The 24246-nt window shown below is 32.5% G+C and overlaps 2 protein-coding genes across 3 annotated transcripts; both read left to right on the forward strand.

Annotated features, from left to right (window-relative positions):
• The first annotated feature begins 873 nt into the window (after positions 1-873).
• LOC127076253 (probable caffeoyl-CoA O-methyltransferase At4g26220) lies at positions 874-2317 on the forward strand. Its single transcript, XM_051017852.1, has 5 exons — positions 874-969; positions 1076-1155; positions 1529-1673; positions 1752-1883; positions 1956-2317. The coding sequence occupies exons 1-5, from the start codon at positions 919-921 to the stop codon at positions 2244-2246; spliced, it is 699 nt and encodes a 232-aa protein (XP_050873809.1). The 5' UTR covers positions 874-918; the 3' UTR covers positions 2247-2317.
• Positions 2318-17237: 14920 nt separating this feature from the next.
• Positions 17238-24028, forward strand: LOC127076254 (uncharacterized). 2 transcript variants are annotated; one of them, XM_051017854.1, is made up of 8 exons: positions 17238-17400; positions 17880-18183; positions 19702-19899; positions 20215-20487; positions 20704-20806; positions 20966-21084; positions 22004-22180; positions 22853-24028. In XM_051017854.1, the coding sequence occupies exons 2-8, from the start codon at positions 17893-17895 to the stop codon at positions 23666-23668; spliced, it is 1977 nt and encodes a 658-aa protein (XP_050873811.1). In that variant the 5' UTR covers positions 17238-17400; positions 17880-17892; the 3' UTR covers positions 23669-24028. The 2 variants fall into 2 exon arrangements, with proteins under 2 accessions (XP_050873811.1, XP_050873810.1); XM_051017853.1 differs by lacking the exon at positions 17238-17400 and adding an exon at positions 17443-17783.
• The last annotated feature ends 218 nt before the right edge of the window (positions 24029-24246 follow it).

The following is a 24246-nucleotide window of genomic DNA, read 5'->3' on the forward strand; positions in this document are numbered from 1 at the left end:
CTTCCGACGAAACATCTAACCAATATGATTGGGTACTCATACTATAGAGGGATTTTAAAGGTTGTAATTCATATGATGTAAAATGGCATAATTAAAACAGAATAATTATAGAATAATCATAGAAATTCTCATCTAAAGATAGATGATTCAAAAGAGGATCTTCATCGTTTTTATAAGTATATTTAGCAACTATCAACTTAGTTTTAGTTTTTATAAATTTCCAAAAACTAATTAATCCCACTCTCCGCACCCCGTTATTATTAGTCACTTAATTCGTCGAATTCACAAGTGCAATATTTATGTCCTTGTATGAGATTAATTAATACAATTCTTGTATGAGATTAACTTGCCACTTTTTTTGACACAATTAATATGACAACTGTTTTTAGTCCAACACTATGGGCTGTGAACTAACACGTGGCGGATGGTTAGGAGGATAAATTTCGATGAGTCACATCATTTCTTGACATAAAGATGTAGGAACATTACTAGTACTTACCTTATTCTTTTACTGGTTTGTTTGTCGGAATGTTGGCTAATACCATCCCTTCCATAAGTGCAAACGATAAAAATAACAATCATTATAAAAAAAAATACATGGATAAACAATCATTATCTTGATTACTTAATTGCACCTCAAAATCTGATGGCATGAGCTGTGCGAACAATTAAACAAGTAGGTAACAGAAAAACAATGAAAGAAAACAAGTAAACGATGAAAAAGAATTGTAACAACCAACTTGAAGAACAATCTTTGTACATGTGAAAAAGTTGAAGATGTTCAATCAAGAGACGAAAGAATGGAGGTTGCATCACACAACACATCCTCCACATGTAAAAAGAAAAACTACCTATAAAACTGGTTGAAGCTGAGGAGGTTTTGCAAGTCTTACAAACTAATTGAGAGAACTGAAAAACATGACAGCAGATAAAAACCGAAGTATATTGCAGACTGAGGATTTGACCAAGGTTTGCTTTATTTTATTTTCATATATTTTTCTAATTAACCTACCTTCATTTTCATTAATTTTTCAATCTTATTTGCTTAATTAATCCAAAGTTTTTATTGTATCAGTATATACTTGAAACGAGTGTTTATCCACGAGAAGCAGAAACTCTCAAAGATATAAGGAATGCCAATCAAAGCTACCCTATGTACGTAATAACTCTAGTTTATTATTTAAGATGCATGAAATAGTAATGTCTAACATATAATAATATATATATTGGTGTTGAGTCGATGTCATTTTTCAACATAGACATAGACTTAAGTACGTATTTTTTTAGAGGTGTCAGTGTTATATAAAATTCATATTTTTTTTCGAGTTGTCAGTGTTATATAAAACTCATATTTTTTTCAGAGGTGTCAGTGTTATATAAAACTCATATTTTTTTCAGAGGTGTCAGTGGTATATAAAACTCATATTTTTTTCAGAGGTGTCAGTGTTGCATAAAACTCATACAGTAATATAGTAATGTCATGCAATTAATTGGTATAATGTAACGTCATTGTCATTCAATTCATTAGGGGTTTCATGGGCACTGCACCTGATGCGGGTCAACTAATGGCCATACTCTTGAAGTTGTTGAATGCTAAAAAGACAATTGAAGTCGGAGTTTTTACCGGATACTCTCTTCTCCTGACCGCGCTTTCCATTCCTGATGATGGAAAGGTTTGTATATTTGTTTCTGAGAGTGTGTTTATCTCAAAAAGTCTTAAGTTTGAATCTCGTTGCGTATTGATGTTGTAGATTATAGCCGTGGATCCAGACAGAAAAGCTTATGAAGTAGGGCTTCCATCCATTAAAAAAGCTGGTGTTGAACACAAGATTGATTTCATAGAGTCTGAAGCTTTACCAGTTCTTGATAAACTCTTGGAAAATGTGAGCATTCATAGTTATATATTTGCTATTCCTAGTACTAAATTAATGTTACTGGCTTTATATATGTTGCAGCCTTCAAATGATGGAAATTTTGACTTTGCTTTTGTGGATGCTGACAAACATAATTATTGGAATTATCATGAGAAGCTTATTAAACTGATTAAGATTGGTGGATTAGTGATCTATGATAACACTCTTTGGGGTGGAACTGTTGCATTGCCGGAAGAAGCAGTTTTAGGGCACAAGAAAAAAATAAGACAGGATGCACTTGCTTTCAATGAAGCAATTGCAAGTGACACTCGTGTTGAGATTTGTGTTGCTTCAATTGGTGATGGTTTCACTATCTGTAGGCGTGCTCATTGATCGATCTATGGTTCAAATTTTCATGTGTGCTAAGCTTTTTATTTTGGGTGATTTTTTTTTTTTTTTGATAATGTTCAGTGTGATGAAATCAAATGTCAGTGATTGACATAGTTTGAATTTGTTTAAAACATGTTTTGGATTATTATATAAATTATCATTTCTAAATGTTTTGGTAAGTACTTTTAACATGGTTGTTTAACTATTAAAGTTATAATTGACTAATGAATTTAAATTGCGAGCAAAATAAGTAAATTTGGTGTCACTAAATCTAGAAATTAATTACAATGTTGTTAAGGCTTCATGATTTAATTTAGGCCAAATTTCTTTATGTTTTGGAAAGATTTTTTTTTTTTAATTTTATTTCGGATCATCCGCAAGGCTCATGACAAAGATCTAATACAAAAGAAACAAATAACAAGTAAGAATGTATGAGACTTCGGCTAAGTACAAAGTAGACGATCATGTAGTTTGACCTAACTTTCACAGTTAGATCCAATCAAACGATGATCCGCAGAGTTAAATAGGAACATTACAAGAAATCTGAAATTTTGTTACGAAAATGATAAGTGTCAAATAAGAGTCCGTTTGTTTTGACTTTTTTTAAAATGATTTTTATTGTGTATCATAATTTTATGTAAAAAAATTTACAAGTTTTTTTTTTGTAAAAACTTCAAAAGAAAATTTGATTCAAAGAGTTATTTTTAAAATATTATTTTATATATTTCATCATTTTATTAAAAAAAAATTGGATATCAAAATTTCTAAAAATTACTTAATATTATTTCAAATGGAAAATTCTAAGATGAAGTCATCGAATTAATTTTTTTTGGTGAAGTCATAAATTTGTCTGATCAGAAAGCAATGTTGACTTAGTCAATGTCACGCAGAATTATTAGATGCACACTATTAATGTGTACCCTATGTGTACCTCATAGATCAAAATCTTTAATCTTCATCTTCTCATCTAAATTCAGATTTTGATGTTCATATTGTACATCCATAAATCTCTAGATCAATCATTAACGGCGTGAAAACATGTTTAATTAAGATTTTCGAAAAATTTGTTCAAAATTTCTCATGAATTTAAAAATCCAAAAATGACAAAATCATGATTCTTAACTGTTTCAAGCAAATGAATATACCATTAGAAACAAAATTTCACCACGAGCATGATTCTATAATTACTTTTTCATAAAACCTCATAACCAAGTCGGGTCGAGCGTGTTTGTGTTCGATTTTCACGCCACATTTTTTTTGCATTGATCAATCAAATTCACAGTTTGCTTTGCAATTTTGAATACAAATTTGAAATCGTGGTGTAATTTTGGTTCCAACAATATGTAATTTGTGAATTAATTCGTTGATTTTGTGATTTTCATAATTTTTGTTCATAAAATATAATTGAAGATGATGAACACACCCATCTTGACAAGGTCTATATCAGGGTCAAATCCATCGTGGGTGTACGGTAAGTTTCTTCTACAAATTCCATGAACCAACCATAACACAGTGCAAAAGTCTTTAACTGCGTTGACATTTAACATGCAAGTTTTTGAAATTTTATATTTTATATTTTTTGTTTTAGACCATTTGAATTAAAATTAAAATCATAAATATATTGTATGTAAGTAGTATTTGTGATGTTTCTGGATAGCTAATTGTTATTTTCGATGTTTAAATAAATATGAAACCGTCGGATTTCATGTTGGTATTACGGGTTTGAATCATGGTTGAAGTGATCCGGCTAAAGGTCAAAGATAATGATTAAGAATTTTTTAATTATAAATAAAATAAAATAAATAAGTTCACAAAGATTAATCAAAAGAATGAGAATTGTACACTCTCATGTAATACATTGTAACATTGAATCCGTCTTCAGATAACTTTTTCAAAACGGTCATCTGTGCAACTTCACCATAGAAGCTCCCATTTTAAATAATTTTTCATAAAAATTATTTTTGAAATACAATTTTTTTTAAAAAATTGTGATTTCGACTATGTTTTGATCTTCAATAATGTATGTTTATATTATATGTTGTCAAAATTAGTCTTTATGGATATTAAAAAACTTTTAATATTTTATAAAACCAATTTTTAAAATATAAAAAAAAAGTCTTAAAACAAATGTACCCTAAATATCTTAAGTCCACATCAGCAAACTAATTAACTTTTTAATTAATTTTTATTATAGATAAAAAAATACAAAATATCAAGTTCATCCTTCTTGTTTATCAATTTTGATAATTTTCATAAAACAATCTAGAAAATCACAACTAAAATAAAATAATTCAACTTCTCTCAACCAACCCAAAATAAATCATCAAACTACCCACAAACGAAACATTAATTAATTTACTGATGTCACAAATTAATTAATTAATTAATTAATTAATTATTATATCTCTATTATGCTAACGTTAACCTTGAGAAGACTTCTAAAGAATAGGCTAGGGTTGCATTATCTCGTTAAAGAATAAGGATGGACAGAAATTTACAAAAAAAGAATTATGTTTATTCTCATGTGTATTATATTATTTTAGTACATGTACAAGCCAAAAGAACATATTTTATTCTTGAGACAGAAAAAGAGAGTTTTTTTACAACAAGAGAACCCTACTATGTATAGAATATGCATTGAAAAGAATATAAGGTCCAAAGGTTAAAAATTATGCATAGAAGAAGAAGAATAAACTAGAGTTTTTATATCCATTTTCTCTTCCAACATTAATTCTAAAAGAAATCCAATGTTGAGAGACATGACACCTCAGGTCACTTGCAGTTAACAGATTGCAATGATTTGAGTGCCTCCTTAGGTTTATTATTTCCATTTTTATTATTTAGGAATGTGTAACGTAGAATTTAAATTTGTTGTATTGTTTTTTTCGACATGAGTTAAATCTTGCTCGTTGAATAATATGAAATTTCATAAAATATAAGTCTTTTGAATGTTAATGAATACGATGTTGTGTTATATTTAGTTTTTTTGATTTAGCATCATATATTTAATTCTGATTTTGATCATATAAAAGTTAGATAAAAGTTTGTTAGTTTGCGGTAGAGTTTAATAAATGAAATTCAAGAGCTAAAATGATAAAATAGCAAGTATACATGCATTACTTACTTAATCCATTTAGGTATAAAGAACTAGCACCATATGGATAAACATAATAAGTGTTACTTAAAATGTACTAGCGATATTGTGAGACTTAAACATAATATATATAATTACTTACTACATATTTCCACATCGTTGAAAAATACCACAAGACTAAGACATAAGCTCTATAGTTACTACACATTATTAAAGTGTATTGGTGATATTACTAGGCTTAAATATAAGCTTTATATTTACTTACTACATATTTTAGTTTTGTCTTCACCTGACACACAATCACGGGTCATATCAAAATATTAGATGAATTATCATTGTCAATATATCCACATACTCTTTACTAACCCTTTATCATTACTCTTTAAATTTATGCCGCTTTATACCAAATCACACACTATTATTTTGTTATCATCGATCATTTTTTCAAAGTCTGGTACGATGTATCAAAAAGTTTAATCGAATCCTCTTGGAATTGATACTTTTTTCATTATTTTCTACTAGTTTGATTGTGTATACTTGAACACACATAACTAAGCAATAAGTATTTACTATCATTGTTGTGTGTATGGTTCAAATTTTCATGTGTGTTAAGGTTTTTATTTTGAGTGTTTTTTTTATAATGTTGCTCGGTGTGATGAAAACAAATGTTAAAATGTGTCTGTAATTGACATAGTTTGAATTTGTTTAAAACATGTATGTTTCATGGACTCAAATCCTCTCCTGCCTTTTTCATTCTGCCATTCCTCTCGCGTTATTTTTGGTCATTGGATTTAATTTAAGGGTTTGATTTCTGATGATTTATATCATATTTTTCTATTTCTTTCTTTCTCCACCTTTAGATTAGAGCAAAATGGGGCAGTATGAGACAACAAATTGGAGAGGATCCAATCTCATGATTCATATTATTGTATAAATAATTATTTTTAAATTTAGTAATTGTTAAGTATTTTTAACATGTTTGTTTAACTATAAAAGTTATAATTAACTATCGAGCTTAAATAGCGAGCAAAATAAATTAAGTTTGCCTATAAATTTGGTGTCATTAAAATAAGAAATTAATTTCAATGTTATTAAAGCTTCATGGTTTAATTTAGGTCAAATGGTTTAATTTTTTTTAGTGTGTTAGAATAATCATTCTGATGAGCATTGTCACGACATATATGAAATGTTAAGTCCCAACAGACTTTACGTCAGAAGATAATGGTTGTTGTTGTGTTATTTGAAGCTAACGCCGATTTGAAAAGATTCCGTAAGAATGGACTAGGGCTAAGTTGTCTCGTTAAAGGATAACAAAGGAAAAAAAATTACAAAGAGATTGTATTTTCTCTCATGTGCATTGTACTATCCTAATACATATACTAGTAAAGAGAATATGATTTATTTTAGGGGAAAAGTTGATGGATAACTAGACCTAATGACCAAAAAGAAGAGTTTTTATTACAAGAGAACTCTACACTACAACAAATAATATATTTTATGACAAAACTTCCATCTCAGCCAATAAATAACCGAAGTATAATTCATGGTGCGTTGCGTTTTATTTTTTTACTTTTTTTTTAAATTATCATCTTTTCCTTCGGTTCTATTAGAAAATCGAGGGAAAAACTAACTCAGGGACACGTATCGAGTCATAGCAATTGCAATTTATGTTTTTATTTCTTTTTGATGATTTATTTTATTTTATAGTGACTCCTTACTTCATATTTTATTTTCAAATAAAAAATAAGTCACTTTTCACCACGTAAAATGTTAGACTTTACCTCTCTGTTGTGATTTCCAACTCAGGTGAAATAGTTTTTATATATATATATATATATATATATATATATATATATATATATATATCTTAGCTTGAAGCTATCTTCAGTTTTACTTGTCTAAAACAACACACTCATAACCCTAACAAAGTTTATCATCTCCACTAACAACGAGAGCCCTAAACCCATATCATGCTTAACTCGTTCATCATCATATCGTAACTCCATATCCATATCTTCTCTAACTCGTAAAAAAATAAGGAAATACGAAGATAATATGTGTTTAGTATTCTCGTTCGATACTTGTAACAAGGAAAGACCGAAATTATTTCTTTGACTTCTTCTTCACATATCTGGTACGTGAAGCATCACTACTCATGTTACATTATATTGTTGTTTTTATTATTGTTTTTATTGTTGTTATTGTTGTTGAGACCTAAAATCCTAGAGGTTTAATGTTGTTGTTTGTATTGATATTGAATGTTATATATTAATATTTTTGTTGATATAAGTACGTAATATGAAGAAGATTTTCATCATCCTTCATAGTTTGGTTTTGATAAAGACAAAAAACTTATCAAAGAATAAAAATTTGGAATCAAGAATCAAGAATGCACAAACTTATGGATATTTTGGAAGTAAAGAAAATTGATCTTGATGGTAAAGTACTCAATTATAATTCATTATGGGTAAACTTTAGATGCTAAAAAAATAATACTCCTCTTTATATCTAAAGTTCTCAAATTATCATGCATAAAAAATCTTAGAAGCAAAGGCATTAAAAACTTGTTTTAAGTCAGGTTCGTTGCACTTTTTAAGTCAGGTTTTCTTAACCGATTTAACAAAACTTGTTGCTGTTGGAAATTTTAAAAAAAATGTTTGAAATTTAAAAATCATTATGCATTAGTTAAGTCAGGTATCCGTTTAACCGACTTAAGAAGTCTTGTACAAATTCAAAATTGTGTCTTTTCATGAACCATTTTCATTCTAAACTATTGCAAATCTTCATGAAAATGTCTCAAACTTTTGCATCAATTCATAGAGGTTTCTTATAATGTATTTAAGGAAAAATACATCATAATTTCAGATAACCTCTTTCATACAAACTTTAATACAATTCAAATCAATTTTATAAGTGTTCATTCATTTTCAAAAATGTTGAAATTTTGTGCATAACTTTAAAAATCATTCAAAAAGTTTCATAATATGTTTTGAGCACTTCAGATTTATATACATTGTTGAATTGTATATTGAAAGGGGATAAAAACTATTTATTCTTGGAAATTCTCCAAAAATTGTTAAATTGTATGTTGAATTGTATATTAAAGTGTACTGGTGATATTATGAGGCTTAGATATAAGCTCTATATTTAGTTACTGCATATTTTAGTTTTGTCTTCACCTGACACACCATTACACGTCATATCATAATATTAGATGAATTCATGAAATTGATCATTGTCAATATGTTCACATACTCTATGTTAACCCTTTATCATCACTCTTTAAATTTATGTCGCTTTATACCAAATCACACACTATTATTTTGTTAGCATCAATCATTTTTACAAAGTTTAGTATGATTTATCAAAAAGTTTAATCTAGTTCGCTTGAAATTGATATTTTTCTCATCATTTTGACTAGTTTGATTGTGTATACTTAAACATGCATAACTAAGTAATAAGTGTTTAGTTCCATTATTCTGGAAAGTGTCATTAGACATTTGATTTTTCAATGAATCTAGTAAACTAATTCATTTGAGCATTTGATTTGTTTATATCCTTTGGTAAAGTGATAGGTTATGTCTGAAATCTGGCATGCACATGTTGATTTTCCCATGATATCGTGGAGATTCAAAGCTAGAAAGAATATTCCGAATTTTAAGGATATTTCAACAAGCTCATAATTTATTTGGAATCTTTGTTCAAGAATCTAAGCAAGTTGAAGTATAAATTTAAGATGAGTAAAAAGAGGAAGAAGAAGCCATGGCGTATCAAGATATAATTGGAGTTGTCAATGACCAAGCTAGAAACATTAGAGATTATGTAATATATCTTAATGCCATGAACATGGTATCATAAGGTCAAAGATCATTGTCGCCTAATTTGAATTTAAGATTATGATGTTCAAAATGCTCCAAGCTATTGGACAATACTCATGTGTCGCCACAGATGATTCTCACCTATATTTGAAGTAATTACTTGAAATTGCAAGCAATTTAAAAATTCTTGGGATAATTGATGACACTTTCAGGATCAAAATTTTCCCTTACTCTTTAAAGGATCATGCAAAGAGTTGACTCAATTTATTGGATCCTAATTCAATAACCACATTGGAAGGATTTGGATGAAAGTTATTAGCCAAATATTTTCCCTATAAAGAATGTTAAAATGCCATAATATGTCATTTGATTTTGACAAGGGGATGATAAATACTTGTTTGATTCTTGGGAGAGATTTAAAGAACTGTTGAGGCAATGCCCCTGTCATGGTATTCCAATTTGCATAAAATTGGAGACTTTCTACAATGGTTTAATGTTATCATCAATAAACATGTTGCATACATCCTTAGGTGGAGTTTTACTATCCAAATCATACACAAAAGGTTTCAAATTTATTGAAATATCACTCACAACACCTACCAATGGCCAATAACATGAGCTACAAGAGACTAACTCTATTGGATATTGTCTGAAGTAACCTGTTGGGGAACACAAGAGACTCTATGAGAAATAAACGCACAGGAGACTCGTTGGAGATATACTAAGGAACATTCAGTAGAGCTTGTTTGTTCATGGAACCCTTGTCCATTAGACTCACCAAGGAGATTGCTAGCTTGTGAGTAGATGTCCATCTTGGACAAATACTTCAAAGAGACTTGTTGAAGATAATGGTATTGAGGATACCTTTCTGAAGAAATTCGGATGGTATGAAACTCGCTTGGGGAGTTCATGAGATTTTATTGGAGAAAATTACAGGGAAAACTCTATAGGGAGATATCTATTGGGGAAGCCAAGCAGAAATTCCGTTGACACTAGAGTTTAAATGGGAGAATATTAATCACCTTGTCGGGGAAGAAACTCGCCTTGAGAGTCATCACTAACAAGGATCGACTTCTGAAATTACTTATAGTGAAGAGGAGAATTGTTTTGTTGTTGAGAACAAACTGTTAAATCTTGGTCTACTGAGGATTACACTGAACTTCTTTGAGAGGTTGTTGAATCCGGATGAGGCTTATACATGATCTGTTTTGCACATGATATGCAAAATGAATGTGAATGCATGAATATACCAGTTTATGCATTTTGTGGGTATTAAACTCTGATTCCCCGACACCACTAACCTTGAATAGTTTTGACACCATGAAAATGGTTTGCAAAACTCTGATTTATGCTTTGTCGTCTGAAGGGCTTCATTGAGGACTCTTGTTTATGGAAGAGTAACAACCTCTAACTTGCTCAAATCGTAGTGATCATTGAGTTTCTTCACACCCTATGAACTTATCGTGCCCCAGTATATTGGGCCTTTGAAAAAACTTCCCCTTAAAAAGAAATTTGATAGTTGTTTTCCAAAATATGAATGTATTATGACTTGCCCCATTATTCTAAATTCTGCAACAAAATGCCCCTGATTGACTGAATTATGGAGTGGCGGGCTTCACTGTACCATGGAAGTGGTTTGCCCTCTTATGAGCCTTGGAAAGACCTTTTGCGTCTCAAAGTGATTGCCCCAGATTCACTTGATCTTGAAATAACTTGCACCAAGCTGACTGCTCCTTGGAAGAATTTCCTTGATGCTAAGTGTTGATTTGAAAATGAAATTGTTCATTCAAAAAATGGTAATTTTAATGCAATGCTCATGCAAATCTTGAAATCAATCATTATTGAAATGAAGGTGATATACAATGAATGAATCATTGATTTATTCAAAGTGAAAAAAAATAAGATATGATATCAATACAGGTGATTATCAAATATCTAGGAGTCAGGTTAACACAACCTTGCTGAGTATGCTTCCAAAAGAAACCTTGCTTCAATTAAGTCTTTTGAGGGTTGTAATGTGGCCTGGTTCACGGTTTTTGAACAAAAGTATATGAGGCTCAAAATCTAATTTAAACCCAACCCAATCTCCTTGATGAACTTCAGTCCTACATTCAGTTTAATCGACACAACATTCAACTTTAAAAAGAGTTTGAAAGTGTGAACCTGATAGCTTGAGAACCAATGAAAATCATTCATTTGAGGTGGCAGTCTCCTATCTTTGGTAATAACAAAATTCGATTATATCAAGAATTGTGGGTGACCCTTTGGTTCTTTATGTGATTGCCACCTATTTTCATTTATATTTCTTTTCTCTTTTTCTTCTTTTCCCTAACTTTTACCTGGACTATTTATTTTGAACTCTCAGTCCACCGGGACACCCTAATTTTTGCCTAAGTCACCTTCTTGGTGTTCAACTTACCGAGCTGTTTCTTTTCCTTTTCTACTGATTATGACTGCCATGTCATTGGTTATTGAGGAAAAACCACCATACCTTTGGATTTTCTTGACTACTTCGACACTTCTTGATGTCTGTGACGAAAAGCATGTGGTTACATTTCTTAGATATTTTGAATGATTCTATTGAACTTTGAATGCATAGCCGAATTAACTGAAAAATACTTTGCCCCGAGTTCAGAGTAAAGGGTTTTTTTGTTTAGAAAGAAACACCAACCTCTAGTCTCAAAGGGGTTGACGAGGTATTACCTTCCTTATATCTCGATGTTTGGGAGTTAAAACAATGCTTTACATCATCAACAAAGTTAGTTTGAAAGCATACTTATCAGCAATTTCAGGTATTTCATTTTCCATCATCCTCCCTCCATGTTTTACTAAAACCAACAGTTTGATAATAAAAAGGGAATGAGAGAAATACTTTTGTTTTTTATATAAATGAAAAATGAGTGAATACGACATGATTGATTCAGAAAATGCATGATCACTTCATTAATATTACCATTGAAAGAAAATAACAATACTTAAAAGCAAATAAACATTCAAACATGCAAAGGAAATACAAATGAAAAACTAAAATAGCCAGATGATTTCCAGTTGAGCATGAACTCTTATGCTTGATCCACTGTTGGGCTAGCCTTTTCAGGGTTGGAGATCATTGTGCTCATTGAGACCAGTGTGTTAATCATCTTCACACCCGTTCTCGAAAATTTCATTAACTTCATCCTCCTCTTCCTTTTGGAAATAGATAAGGGATTCACTCTTACTAGTTTGTACATTTGAGGAACCCTGGGTTCTTCCGCTTTTGAGACCACCCTCGATGCGTTCCCCAATTGTCACCAGGTCAGAGAAGGATGATGATGCGTTGCTTATCATCTTCTCGAAGTATGGACCTTGTAAGGTACACATAAACATATCATTTAGCTCTCTATCTAGCATTGGTGGTTGAACACGAGCAACCAACTCTCTCCATTTTTAGGCGTATTCTTTGAATGACTCAGTGCTCTCCTGAGTAAGATTTTGCACCTATATGTGACTAGGAGCTACTTCCAGATTGTATTAGTAATGCTTTAGGAATGCCTTAGCCAAGTCTTTCCAGGTGTGGATGTGACTTCTCTCTAGCTGCATGTATCATTCCAATGACGTTACATTAAGATTGTCTTAAAGAAGTGGATGAACAACTTGTTATCGTGAGAGTACGCGACCATTTTTCGACAGTACATCGTCAAATCAGTATTTGGAAAACTAACCCCTTTGTACTTCTCAAAATCTGGTGTCTTGGACTTTGGAGGGGTTACCACGTCTGTCACTAAGCACATATCAAAATCATTGAGCCGATAGGTGTCACACCCCTCTATGGCTTTAAACATTTCTTTTAACGCACGACATATTTTAATAATCTCAGCATATTATGGTCGCTCAATATTCACCATGAGGCTTCCCCCTTAGAGATTTGGCATGGTGAATGCGAACCTATGATACTCAATATCATCATGAGGTGAGATATGTCCATCCTAAACAGTATGGTACTCTTGTATAACATGATTCTCAATTGGGACTCGTACTTGATAAGGATGAGAAGGACCACTTGCTGGAGGTGGAACGACATTCTCAGTGATTGCAGTCCGTTGAATATTATCCTCTCTTTGTGCCAAAACTACATAGCCTCCCTGAGTTGGTTCGGCTTGTTCTCCATCAGGCCAACATCTTCCCTTAACACAAACTAACTTTGATCCCCTGGGTCCATAATCTTTCGAAAGCTGCTTTGAGTTCGTTACAGGTGTCAGGAAATCGGTTGTAGGTTATGGACAAAGGATTGATGCGTTTTTGTTTAGTAAATGACATGCATGATGCATATTTGATGCAAATGATATGCGAATGCATAATTTTGTTTTTGATATGTGAAAATGCAATCTAATTCCACATATGGATGCAATGACAGGTCAAGTGCATGTAACAGTATGGGGTAATAGTGGTAACAACAAAGCAACCTAATTCAGGTCGGCCTTATACACCGGGGTAGTTCTAAGTTTTATTTACCCATGAAACCCACTCACCAAGTTAGCTTCAAGAGTTTGGATAAAAGGGTTCCTAGAGTCACTGATCCAACATGAAAATCTTATTGCCATGACGGAGGCTTGTCGTACAATAACATCTCCTAGAGAATATACTCTAGGCGAGGTCTTTGTATTGTCCCAGTGAGGAAGGCTCACCACGATACAATACTACACAACCACCAAAATGAAACATGTTCTAAAAGGTCCCTAGAGTCATCGACCCAACTTGAAAACATTATTGTCATGAGGAAGGCTCATCGAACAATAACATTTCCAAGGGAATCTACTCTAGGCGGGGTCTTTGTATTGTCCCAACGAGGAAGGCTCCTCCTAGTCCAATACTACACAACCACCATCTTAATCCTTAGATTTTCTCAGACTCGGGTAGAGAGTCTGTCTCACAAAGTGTCAATAATAAGAGAGCCCTAAAGGATACCAATGGAACACAACATATAACATACACCAACAACACTATGAGATAACAACAAAAGAAGATAGATGAAGATAAATCAATAAAGCTAACACTCAACGTAAAATAAACTAATTTAGGCTTGAATCTCTCTAGCATTGAGGTACTATCCCCAACATAGTCGCCAACTGTCGTATCTCGAAAAACACAATCTTTCGTGAGACGCTCGCACACTCACGAAAAAGATGTTCGCACATAGTCGCCACCAAACTTTATTTATTCCAATGAAAGAAAGAGAACATATTGATAAAACCCATGAAAAACAAAAAGAAAATAGTCATCGCAATCAAATTCGGGTTCAAGAGTCGTTTATGCAAGGGGAGGGTATTAACACCCCTCACGTCTGTTGTAGTCAACAACAACCTCTTAGTTAGATTCGCGGTAGAGTGTTAGCTAATATTAATTGTTATCTTCTACTTACTAAGTGAGAAAAAGATAGAAAGGAAAATGTTTTTATTAAATGGGTGTTTTTTAATATTAATGTGCCTGACATAATTTCTCAATCCTACTCCTACGTATCTTCAGGTGCTATAGAGAACTCAAAGCTACGTAATTCTACTAAAAGAGACTGCTGGATGGATTACTTTAAAGGAGTGATCCTTTAAACATATCGAGTGATTAAACCTTTACTTGTTGCTCGCTCTTGGATGCTGAAGTCTTTGTTTGTTTCACGTCAATATGAATAAAGCACACTCGTTTCTAAAAATATTTTCGGGGGCGTGCAAGGGTGGAAAACAAGTTTGAATTGTTGAGTGTTTTGTTGGATGACGGTTACTCAAATGACCGAGTAAGGCTACTCGTATCCAAGTAATCGAGAAGAGAAATAGAAGGCTTTAGACCATCTCCCTTTTCATCCTTAATTGAAAAAAGATTTAAATAAGGTTAATGTATTTTAGATGGACGATAAACACTCGAATGGCCGAGTAAGGCTACTCGTATCCAAATACTCGGATAAGGGAATGGAAAACTCCAACATTTATCTAATCATCCTCTAAAATGACCAGCATTGGTATTTATATAGGAATATTATAAGTGAAATTTCACTAAGAAATTTTTTGATTGCTTAGCTAATGAATGTTTCTTCACCATGAAATATATATAGTTCTTCTTCTTAGAGTCACTAAACCTATATAATTCTCTAGGCAAATTTACAACTTCTCAACTTCAGATCTCTAAGTCATTTTCAGTTCAATTAGCAAATTTTCCATGCTCTTGAATATTTGTTCTTTGAATCAATGCTTTTATTATCTCTTTATCTTTAAGTGTGTTATCTCTTTAACCTATTAAAACAAAAAAAAGAAGTCAAAATTCATATTCTCATATAAAAAAATCTGATAACTAAATATGTAAATGAGTTCGAAGGAAACCTAATATTTATATTATTTCAAGTTAATAAGTGACATTAAAAATATATTAAAAAATAAGTAAATTTAGTATTTGTCGCCCACCAAGGATGAAACTGATACATCAGTTTCTAACATGTTTGTTGTTAGATTTGTTACTCAACCTCATTACTTCTACTTAGGTTTGTTGTTCAACCTCATTACTCCTAAGTAGAATAACCATCAACTGATCTTTGTGGTCCTACTAAGCCAAATGTTTGTCCTCCCCTGTAAGACATATTGTTCATTTGTAAAGTGTTGATGTAAAGTGAAATTTGTGCATACCAATTTGTCTTACTACCCCATGTAACCTCCTATCCATAATTACATGTCTAAATTGAAGATTAAATGAATAACTTTTATCATTTGTCGACTAATTTTTCATAGGGTTATATACTGAAAATTACTTCTTGTACATTTATATAGGGAAAAGATGCCTATTGCATAGGATTCGACATAATCGGTGAATGTGTTGTCATTGTTATGATAACCTTACTTTGCATCAATTGTTGTCCGACCTTAATATCCATGAACTCCTCAATTGATGGATGTGGCAAAATATTCACTAAAATATGTCTGCATAACCTCTAATTCTTTGGCTATTTGAATCATATAAAGAACCATATGGATTTATCAATGTCTATTGTCAAATTGATAGTTAGCCACATAATTTGTTAATAACTCTCACTTGTGACTCTCTAAGTTTCAAATAACAACACTAAAGAATAAGTTTATTCTACATTATGGATTCCTCAAATCTTCTGAAGAGTGTTAAATATGATGTTATTTTTTAGGAGCTACTCAACTAAAAAATACATTAGTAAAAACTAAAGGATAAATTTGTAAAAATAGACTTGTTTAATTTGAACCAAAGTATATTCATTTTTTTTGTTGCAAATGTTTCCTTTTGTTGTTGGATGTAAATGGCGCCCCCACATTTGACTTGTTCTTATTCTAGTATTTCACAACATTTATGTTTATCTTAACCGCACATGCATTATTGCCTCATACTTCTATTTCACAACATTTATGTTTATCTTACATGCACATGCGTTATTGCCTCAAGCTTCGATACAAATATTCATTCTAATTAGTGACACAACAAACATAGAGCACATATAAAATTGTCAAGTTTCATCAACACAATTATTTTTTTCATTCTCACTATTTTTTCAAAGATTGACCAACATTTGTCCCTCTATTAAAAAAATATGATTGCAAAATCAATTTTAATATTAATGTCACCAATAAGAATTAGTCCGAAGGTCACATTGATGTTATTCAAATGTTGTTTTTTAATATGATAGTTGCATTTAATATTGTTCTATGCATGTGGGAGCAATCTTGTGTGAATGTGATGTTGTTGTAGATATTGTCATAAATACTTTGGTTGGTAAACATTGTATAAAAAATAAATAGTCTTTATAGGTGAATATGATATTATTTTCTTAAACGAAAAATACAACAATCTTTGAATTTCCCCAAAAAATAATGTAAGATATCTTGAGTACTAAGTTACCCAATTTCATCTCCTACTTGCTCCTCTATGCTCCACGTGTCCTTCAAGGTGTTGAAATATCATATCATATTAAAAAAAACTATTAATTTAATGTTATGTTATTAGTAAAGAAAAAAGAAAAATTCAAAGAAAACTTTATAGGAGATTTCATTTCTTTTTTTTTTACATAATACCAAAAAGTTATCGGCTTAATCAGTCTAATAGATCGGATTTTAAATGTAATATTAAAACTATAGTCACAGTATTTAATTTGTAACAGAAAAAATTAAACAACAACATGCTATGTGTATAATCTCTGGCGGTTTTAACTAAAGCTAATTTTTGCCATTTTCAACTTTCTCCAACATCACGTTTATTCATCAATCAGGTTCCTTCATTTCTCTATTTTAGATTTATCTGTCAATTTTTTTTTTTACTTTTTCCCTAATTTTGGACTTATAGGGTTTTAGGTTTCGATGTATCTTCATGTTCGTCTCAATTGATTTAATCACTGTTTTTCTTAATTGATTAATCGAGTCATTGTCTGTTCAATGCTTCAGTTCAATTCAAAGCTTAAATTGTCCAATTTAATCCACTAGCGTGAAAACCTCGATTTTTTCTATCCATTTTTTATTAATTTCATTTTTTTTTCTTCTATTTTCTCTCATCATCGTAATTTGAGCTCTAGAGTTGATTGATGATACGTTAAAAGGATAAAAAATTTTTTTTTGGTGCGTTTGATTTGATTTGGTCTACCATTGAATTGAAAATGTAAGATTTTATGTTGGGAATTTGTTCACTGTTGTTATCTGTTGTGAATTTTTTCTGAGTTTTGGTTAATTGGTTTTGGGATTTTTATTGTTATAGGGAGAGGGTATTCATGGCAACTGCAACCATGGCTACTGCAGCAGGTGCAGCTGCTCTTTTGTACTATACATTGAATAAGAAATTGCAGTCTCACAATACAATTGATGATGATGAAGATAGTGGTAGTGATGCGCCGACGGATGGGCGGTTCCGTGTTACTCATAGGTTAATTGAAGCCCCTGCTACATGGTTGGAAACAATTTCAACATTGTCTGAAACTCTCAGGTTTACGTATTCGGAGACACTTGGAAAATGGCCCATTGGGGATTTAGCATTTGGTATCAGCTTTCTTCTCAAGAGACAGGTAACGAAAAGTTGTGGGATTTTGATTCTTTGTTGGCGCTGTGATTTTTAAGCAACTTAGAAGGGACGAAAAGCTGTGGACTTTTGTGTTTGCATCTATTAACCTTAATAACTTTTAAAGTATAGGATAAGGATATGTAAAACTAAATCTATAAGTAGGATATTTAATTTCAAAAGACAGTTCATATCTTTCAAGTAGAACTTTAGTTGCAACCCGCATATTGTGCAAGTCACATAATTGACATAAAAATTGATCATCATTAACATTAGAGAAATGGATGGTATTGATCAATGCTCTGCGAATTATGTGAACTTTTTTTAGATGTAAGTAACATTATAGATAATTTAGTGGTTGCAGGACAATTTAATGCTCAACAGTTACCAACTCAGTAAAAACTTATGATCTTTGAAGAAATAGTCCAACTTTTTGAGAGCAGCGCTATTAAGGATATTATATCTAAATGTTTCCTCGCAAATAATTGACAATTTTATTTGAGTTTTTGCTTTCTGTTTTAAGCTTTCTTGACATCGCATAAGTGGATTGAATTTATAATTTATAAATTTTCTGTATTTTAGCTTTTGCTGTTATGCATTATCACTTTGAAATTGTCGTATAATATTATCCTTAGATTTTATGACTTACGTGAAATAATTCCTGTTTCTGCTTTCAAGGGATTATTGTGCTTTTTTATACAAAATGAGTCCCCTATTGAGCCACAACATTTTGCAGATAGCCCATGCAGCGTTATGTATTTGATCTTGATCTAAATCATATGTCAATCAAATTTTAAGATAGATCAATTTTATGACATCCCTGGAAACATTGCATTCATTTATTTGCCTGTAATCCTTGACAGCTGAATCTGACCAGCTTAGCTCAACATATGTTGTTAAGAGGTTGCTCTGAAATCTTGGTTTTGTGTTATAATTTGTGCATTGTAATCAGGTATCTTCTTTTTCAATGGTTTAGCTCAGAAGTTATGCCATGTTTGTTTGGATTTTGTGCCCTTCAAAATAATTCGACTAGCCCAAAATAAATCATTACAGTTTCTATTGTAGTTTGCTTAAGATTTTCAGAAGTTATTTCTATTAAAGAAATAAGAATGAATTCTAAAAGAAATAACACAGTTGTAGCGTCTGTGGTGAAGAAAACTGCCTTTGAGATAAAGCCTGACTGCCTAATGGTTTTCCAGAATGCCCCTACAAGCCAAACTAAATTTTATTTTGACAAGTTGAACTGGTACTCATGCATCCAAGCAATTATATTTCAAAATCCATTGTACTATAATACTTAAACAAATTTAAAATTATATATCAGGGTTTTATAGTCTAGTCTAAATGAAGCCTGCAATTACTAGACTTTTGAAATTCACAGAACATTGTCTGGAATGCAATATTGCTTTGTAGTACGTGACTTCAATGCTCTCTCTTATTCTGCATTTCAAAAAACTTTAAGTTTGACGTAAAACTCTATTAGTTTTTGGTTTTGACTGCTAGTTTCTGAATTATACTTTTGCAGGGGAACTATCTTGTTGACAGTGTATTTGGTGGTACGGACAGTGTACAGCTGAAAGGACCTGAGATTATTGCTGAACTTAAGCATCTCTTAAACTTGCTGACTCTGTGTTGGCATTTTTCAAAGAAGTCCTTTCCCTCATTTCTAGAAGAAACTGGTTACACTGATGAGAATGTTCTTCTTCGGGAGGCAAAAGCCGGAGTAAGTCTTATTTGAATTTTAGGGAAAGACACCAAAATATAATATGGAATTGATAATTATTTACATTAAGTTTCTTTTAAGGAAGGATGGAATTCATTGTTATTTTAGACAAAGGAATATGAGATTAAAGGGGTTATGAGGGGTTTAATCTTTTCTCTCCTTTTTTTGTTAATTTTTAAGGGAGTGAGGAGTAGGAGGTCACAGCTAAAATGAATAAAGCTGAATAAGTAGTACTTTCTGCTGTATTAGTAGCTGTATTTTGTTTTGTAAAAGCATTAGCAATATGTGTGAACTTGTCTGTTATTTGTCATGCAGATTTTGAAACCAGCTTTTACAATCATAGTTGATCACAAGATGAGGCATCTTTTATTGTTGATTCGTGGCACACATAGTATCAAGGATACTCTAACAGCTGTTACAGGAACCGTGGTACCATTTCATCACACTGTAGTTCATCAGGGGGGAGTTAGTGATTTGGTTTTAGGATATGCACATTGTGGAATGGTTGCTGCTGCACGTTGGATTGCAAAGCTTGCAACTCCTTGTCTCCTTGATGCACTTGGCCAATACCCAGACTATGAAGTTAAGGTAAAAATGTTTCTTTTTATATCATCCCTGGCTCTTTGACTAAGTAATCCCTTTAACAAATTTCCTTGTTATACCATGATAGCGTTTTGCTTTATTTTTCTTATAATATTGTTTCAAGCATTTATAAGCAGTATACATCGTAATCATTAAGCTTCAAATAGTTGCTGCAGTATTTCTTTGGTTTTCTGTCTTACCTTTTGAAGGTCTTTTATGTAGATTGTAGGACACTCTTTAGGTGGAGGCACAGCAGCAATTCTTACATATGTATTAAGAGAGCAAATGGAACTGTCTGTGGCTACATGTGTTACATTTGCTCCAGGTCAGTTTGTCAATGCAGAAGCTACATTTTTATAATCAAATAATTCTGCATTAATTTGCAAATTGAAAGGATATCTTTTGTAGTATCCTAGACCACTTTTAGACTAATGTTACTATACACAGTGATTCTCTCCTAAATGACATCTTGTTTATTCTGCAGCTGCTTGTATGACATGGGAATTGGCAGAGTCAGGCAGTAGTTTTATTACTTCTATTATCAATGGTGCTGATTTGGTACCTACATTCTCAGCTGCATCTGTAGACGACTTGCGTTCTGAGGTTGTGATTCTTAAGTTTTAAAGATAGAAAAACATGCATCTTGTGTTGGAAAATGTTTCTGTAATCTTGCTTTGTTGGCCAACGTTCAGTGATATTTATCGAACCTGTCAATGTTGGTTTATATTAACTAGGAGGACGATTCATGGTGAGGTTTTTTCTTAGGGTTAGATTTTTATTGTTAAAGAATTAAATACAACGTTATTTGATTTAAGGGAAAGAGGAAGTGGTAGTTCAAACAAGTGATATTTCAGCAGTTAACTCTGCTGCCGGAGAGTTTTACAAGACTGCAGGGCATCTGAGGCAGTGTTGAGTAGAGAGAACTTTGTTATGGGTCTCAGATCAACTTTTTCCTTCCTGGTTTTCTTTTTAAAAATCAAACAAGAGAGAACATGTATGTTCTTCTCATTTTACTCCATTAAACTTCACTCCTTCTATTTATTCTTGAATCAAAATGTATTAATGTTCCTGTTCTCAGGTAAAGCTGAAGTCTTTCACATAAATTCAGAATACACTTGATTCAATTTGCTTGCTTGTGTATTGAATAAGCTGTTAGACGTGTTACAATAGCATTTATTTGATGAATACATTTGTGGTTCATAATGTTTCACTGTAGCTTTTTGTTAGCAGACCATAAATATAAAATGGTATAGGTTAGGTAGAGTAAGAGGTTAGGATGGGAACGGAACTCCAATTTGTTAATAGCAGAATGCTTAAAGTTAATTTTGAATCAGTTGGGAGTGGGGTTGAACTCTTTTCTGTTATACTGCTTGTGTTCTTAATCTCTGTTCTGTATCACAATGATATGATATCAGTGCAAAGATTGATTATTCATATGATAATTACTCTTTATCTCATACTTTGGTCTTTTTACACCACTATGCTGCACCATATGGGTTTAAATTATTTATTCAATTTTCAGGTGACAGCATCAGCATGGATAAATGACTTGAGGAATCAAATTGAGCAAACAAGAATACTCAGTACTGTATATCGTTCTGCCTCAGCGCTGGGTTCTCGCCTTCCATCTATTGCCAGTGCAAGAGCAAAAGTTGCTGGTGCTGGGGCTATGTTGCAGCCAGTTTCCAATGGTACCCAGGTACTCTTCCTTCTGTTATATGACCTCAATTCCCTTTTGTGCAACAAGTTGTCTTACAACAATCTTTTGTCTCCAAAAGTAGGATATGGTAAACTATTCTTTGGTGGAAAAAATTGGTTTCTTTTTTAGTTGTCTTTTATGTGCTGAACAAAATATTTCGGTCTTACAATCCAGTTGTCAAAAGTGCAAGTCCTTTTTTATTTTATTTTTATACATTTGGTATTTGACATAACATGTAGTACTGTTTGCTCTCGTCTGAGGTGGGAGGTTCATGTGTTCAATCAGGCTATACAGAAAGTGTTACTGCTACACATTTATTACCATGTCCCCAAATATAAGACTCCATTGACTAGGTCATGAGACTTAAGCAAGTTGATTGTAGCAGTAGATTTATTGATAAATAGTAGTGTTACAAATTTATCCTTCAGATGAGAGAATTAGTTTATGTATCCATCACAGTATATATACACGTTGCAGAAAAAGATGTAACATAATTAAGGGAATGTTTAAAAAAGATAATTAATGCAGTTGAAAATTTGAAATGAGTCCTATAGAAAGGGATAAGGAAAAAATCTTAACAGGGTTCTCTGCATTCCAGGACAGTGGAATTATTCGGCTACCACATGCTATTATTTTCCTCTGTTCTGTTATCTGAATTTTGAAAAACTGCAGGTTGTGATGAAAAGGGCCAAGAGTATGGCTCAGGCAGCATGGACACGTCCAAACCTTAACCTGACCTCTTGGTCATGCATGGGACCCCGTCGCAGAGCCACAGCTGCTCATTCAAACTCCAAAGAAGAAGGTTCCCCTACATCTTCAGGCTCTGGCAGTGCAGAATGTTCTGATCCACTTTGTTCGCCCAAGAAGGGGATAAATGCCAAGAGCATGAACCTTCCTGTATCTTCATCTGTAGAAGAGTGGTCAACTGAAATTGAATGTGTAAATGAAAGTAATGCAGATGACGAGGTGGATGACGATCTCCATCCCAATGAGAACATGCTCAACCATCACAGATATGAGGATCAGATGAGTGAAGTGGAGTTGTGGCAACAACTAGAGCACGAGCTATATGACAGACCTGAAGGCGAGGAGGCTGAAGGGGCTAAGGAGATAAGGGAAGAAGAGGAAGCTGCCATAACCGAGGTAGTAGGGCAAACGCATAACAGCTCTGCAGCAGAAATGAAAGAAATTCACAGATTTTTCCCTCCAGGAAAGATAATGCATATTGTTACGCTCCACTCTGATTCTACCGAGCTTGAAAGTGATGGCAGCCCAACCTCTTCTACAAGTTCGGATGACAGCCAGCTAATTGAGGCGAAGATTGGAATTTTCCTAACATCAAGGTCTCTATATAGTAAACTTAGACTTTCACAGACCATGATCAGTGATCACTTCATGCCAATATACAGAAAGCAGATTGAAAAGCTAATTAAAGAACTTGAGGAAGAATCTATTGAGGATCATATAACACAAGAAGTAATGTTATAGTCAAAGGCATGGTCAGAGTTAGGTTTATATGTTTGTACCATACTACATGTCATTGGGAGTTTTTTGTCCCATTGATCTCGCGGAACTAAGTCTCATAGGAACAGCAGTTTTTGTGTTGTGCTGCAGTGAGGAACTGAAATGGTGGTGATTTCTGCCGCCTAATATACTGATGGTCACTCTTATACTCATCCCCGAATGCTTTTAAAATTTTAATATCGATGTTGGTCGGGGACATGTAACTGTAAATGGTTCCCCGAATCAAAGTTGTTTGTAAATAATAAAAAATGAGGATGTAACAAACTGAGCAGTAAAAGGTTAAAATGATATCTAAATGAAATGATTTGGCTTTGTCGGTTGAAAGTTGATGTATTTTGATCTGTGAATCCTACATATTCATATGATCATTATGAGTTTGGTGGAATAAGGGACTCAGGTACTTCAACTAAATTCACTAACTGAGCTTGAAGTTGGGATTCATGTGAATAATTGTAGTCCATTCATGCTGAAAGTTGTAAGAGACAAAGACCTCTTACCAAAGATTCTCAAAACTTGTACGCTACCATGGCCCATTTGCCTAT

Source organism: Lathyrus oleraceus, chromosome 4 (genome assembly GCF_024323335.1).
Source record: "Lathyrus oleraceus cultivar Zhongwan6 chromosome 4, CAAS_Psat_ZW6_1.0, whole genome shotgun sequence".
Classification (NCBI taxonomy): domain Eukaryota; kingdom Viridiplantae; phylum Streptophyta; class Magnoliopsida; order Fabales; family Fabaceae; genus Lathyrus; species Lathyrus oleraceus.

Bases quoted from the DNA above. Each gene is read 5' to 3' on its own strand.
- LOC127076253 (XM_051017852.1), top strand. From the start codon at position 919: ATGACAGCAGATAAAAACCGAAGTATATTGCAGACTGAGGATTTGACC. The intron at 970-1,075 runs GTTTGCTTTATT...TTATTGTATCAG, and splicing joins AGACTGAGGATTTGACCAAG to TATATACTTGAAACGAGTGT. The intron at 1,884-1,955 runs GTGAGCATTCAT...TATATGTTGCAG, and splicing joins TTGATAAACTCTTGGAAAAT to CCTTCAAATGATGGAAATTT.
- LOC127076254 (XM_051017853.1), top strand. The intron at 19,900-20,214 runs GTAAGTCTTATT...TTTGTCATGCAG, and splicing joins TTCGGGAGGCAAAAGCCGGA to ATTTTGAAACCAGCTTTTAC. The intron at 20,807-20,965 runs GTCAGTTTGTCA...TTTATTCTGCAG, and splicing joins ATGTGTTACATTTGCTCCAG to CTGCTTGTATGACATGGGAA.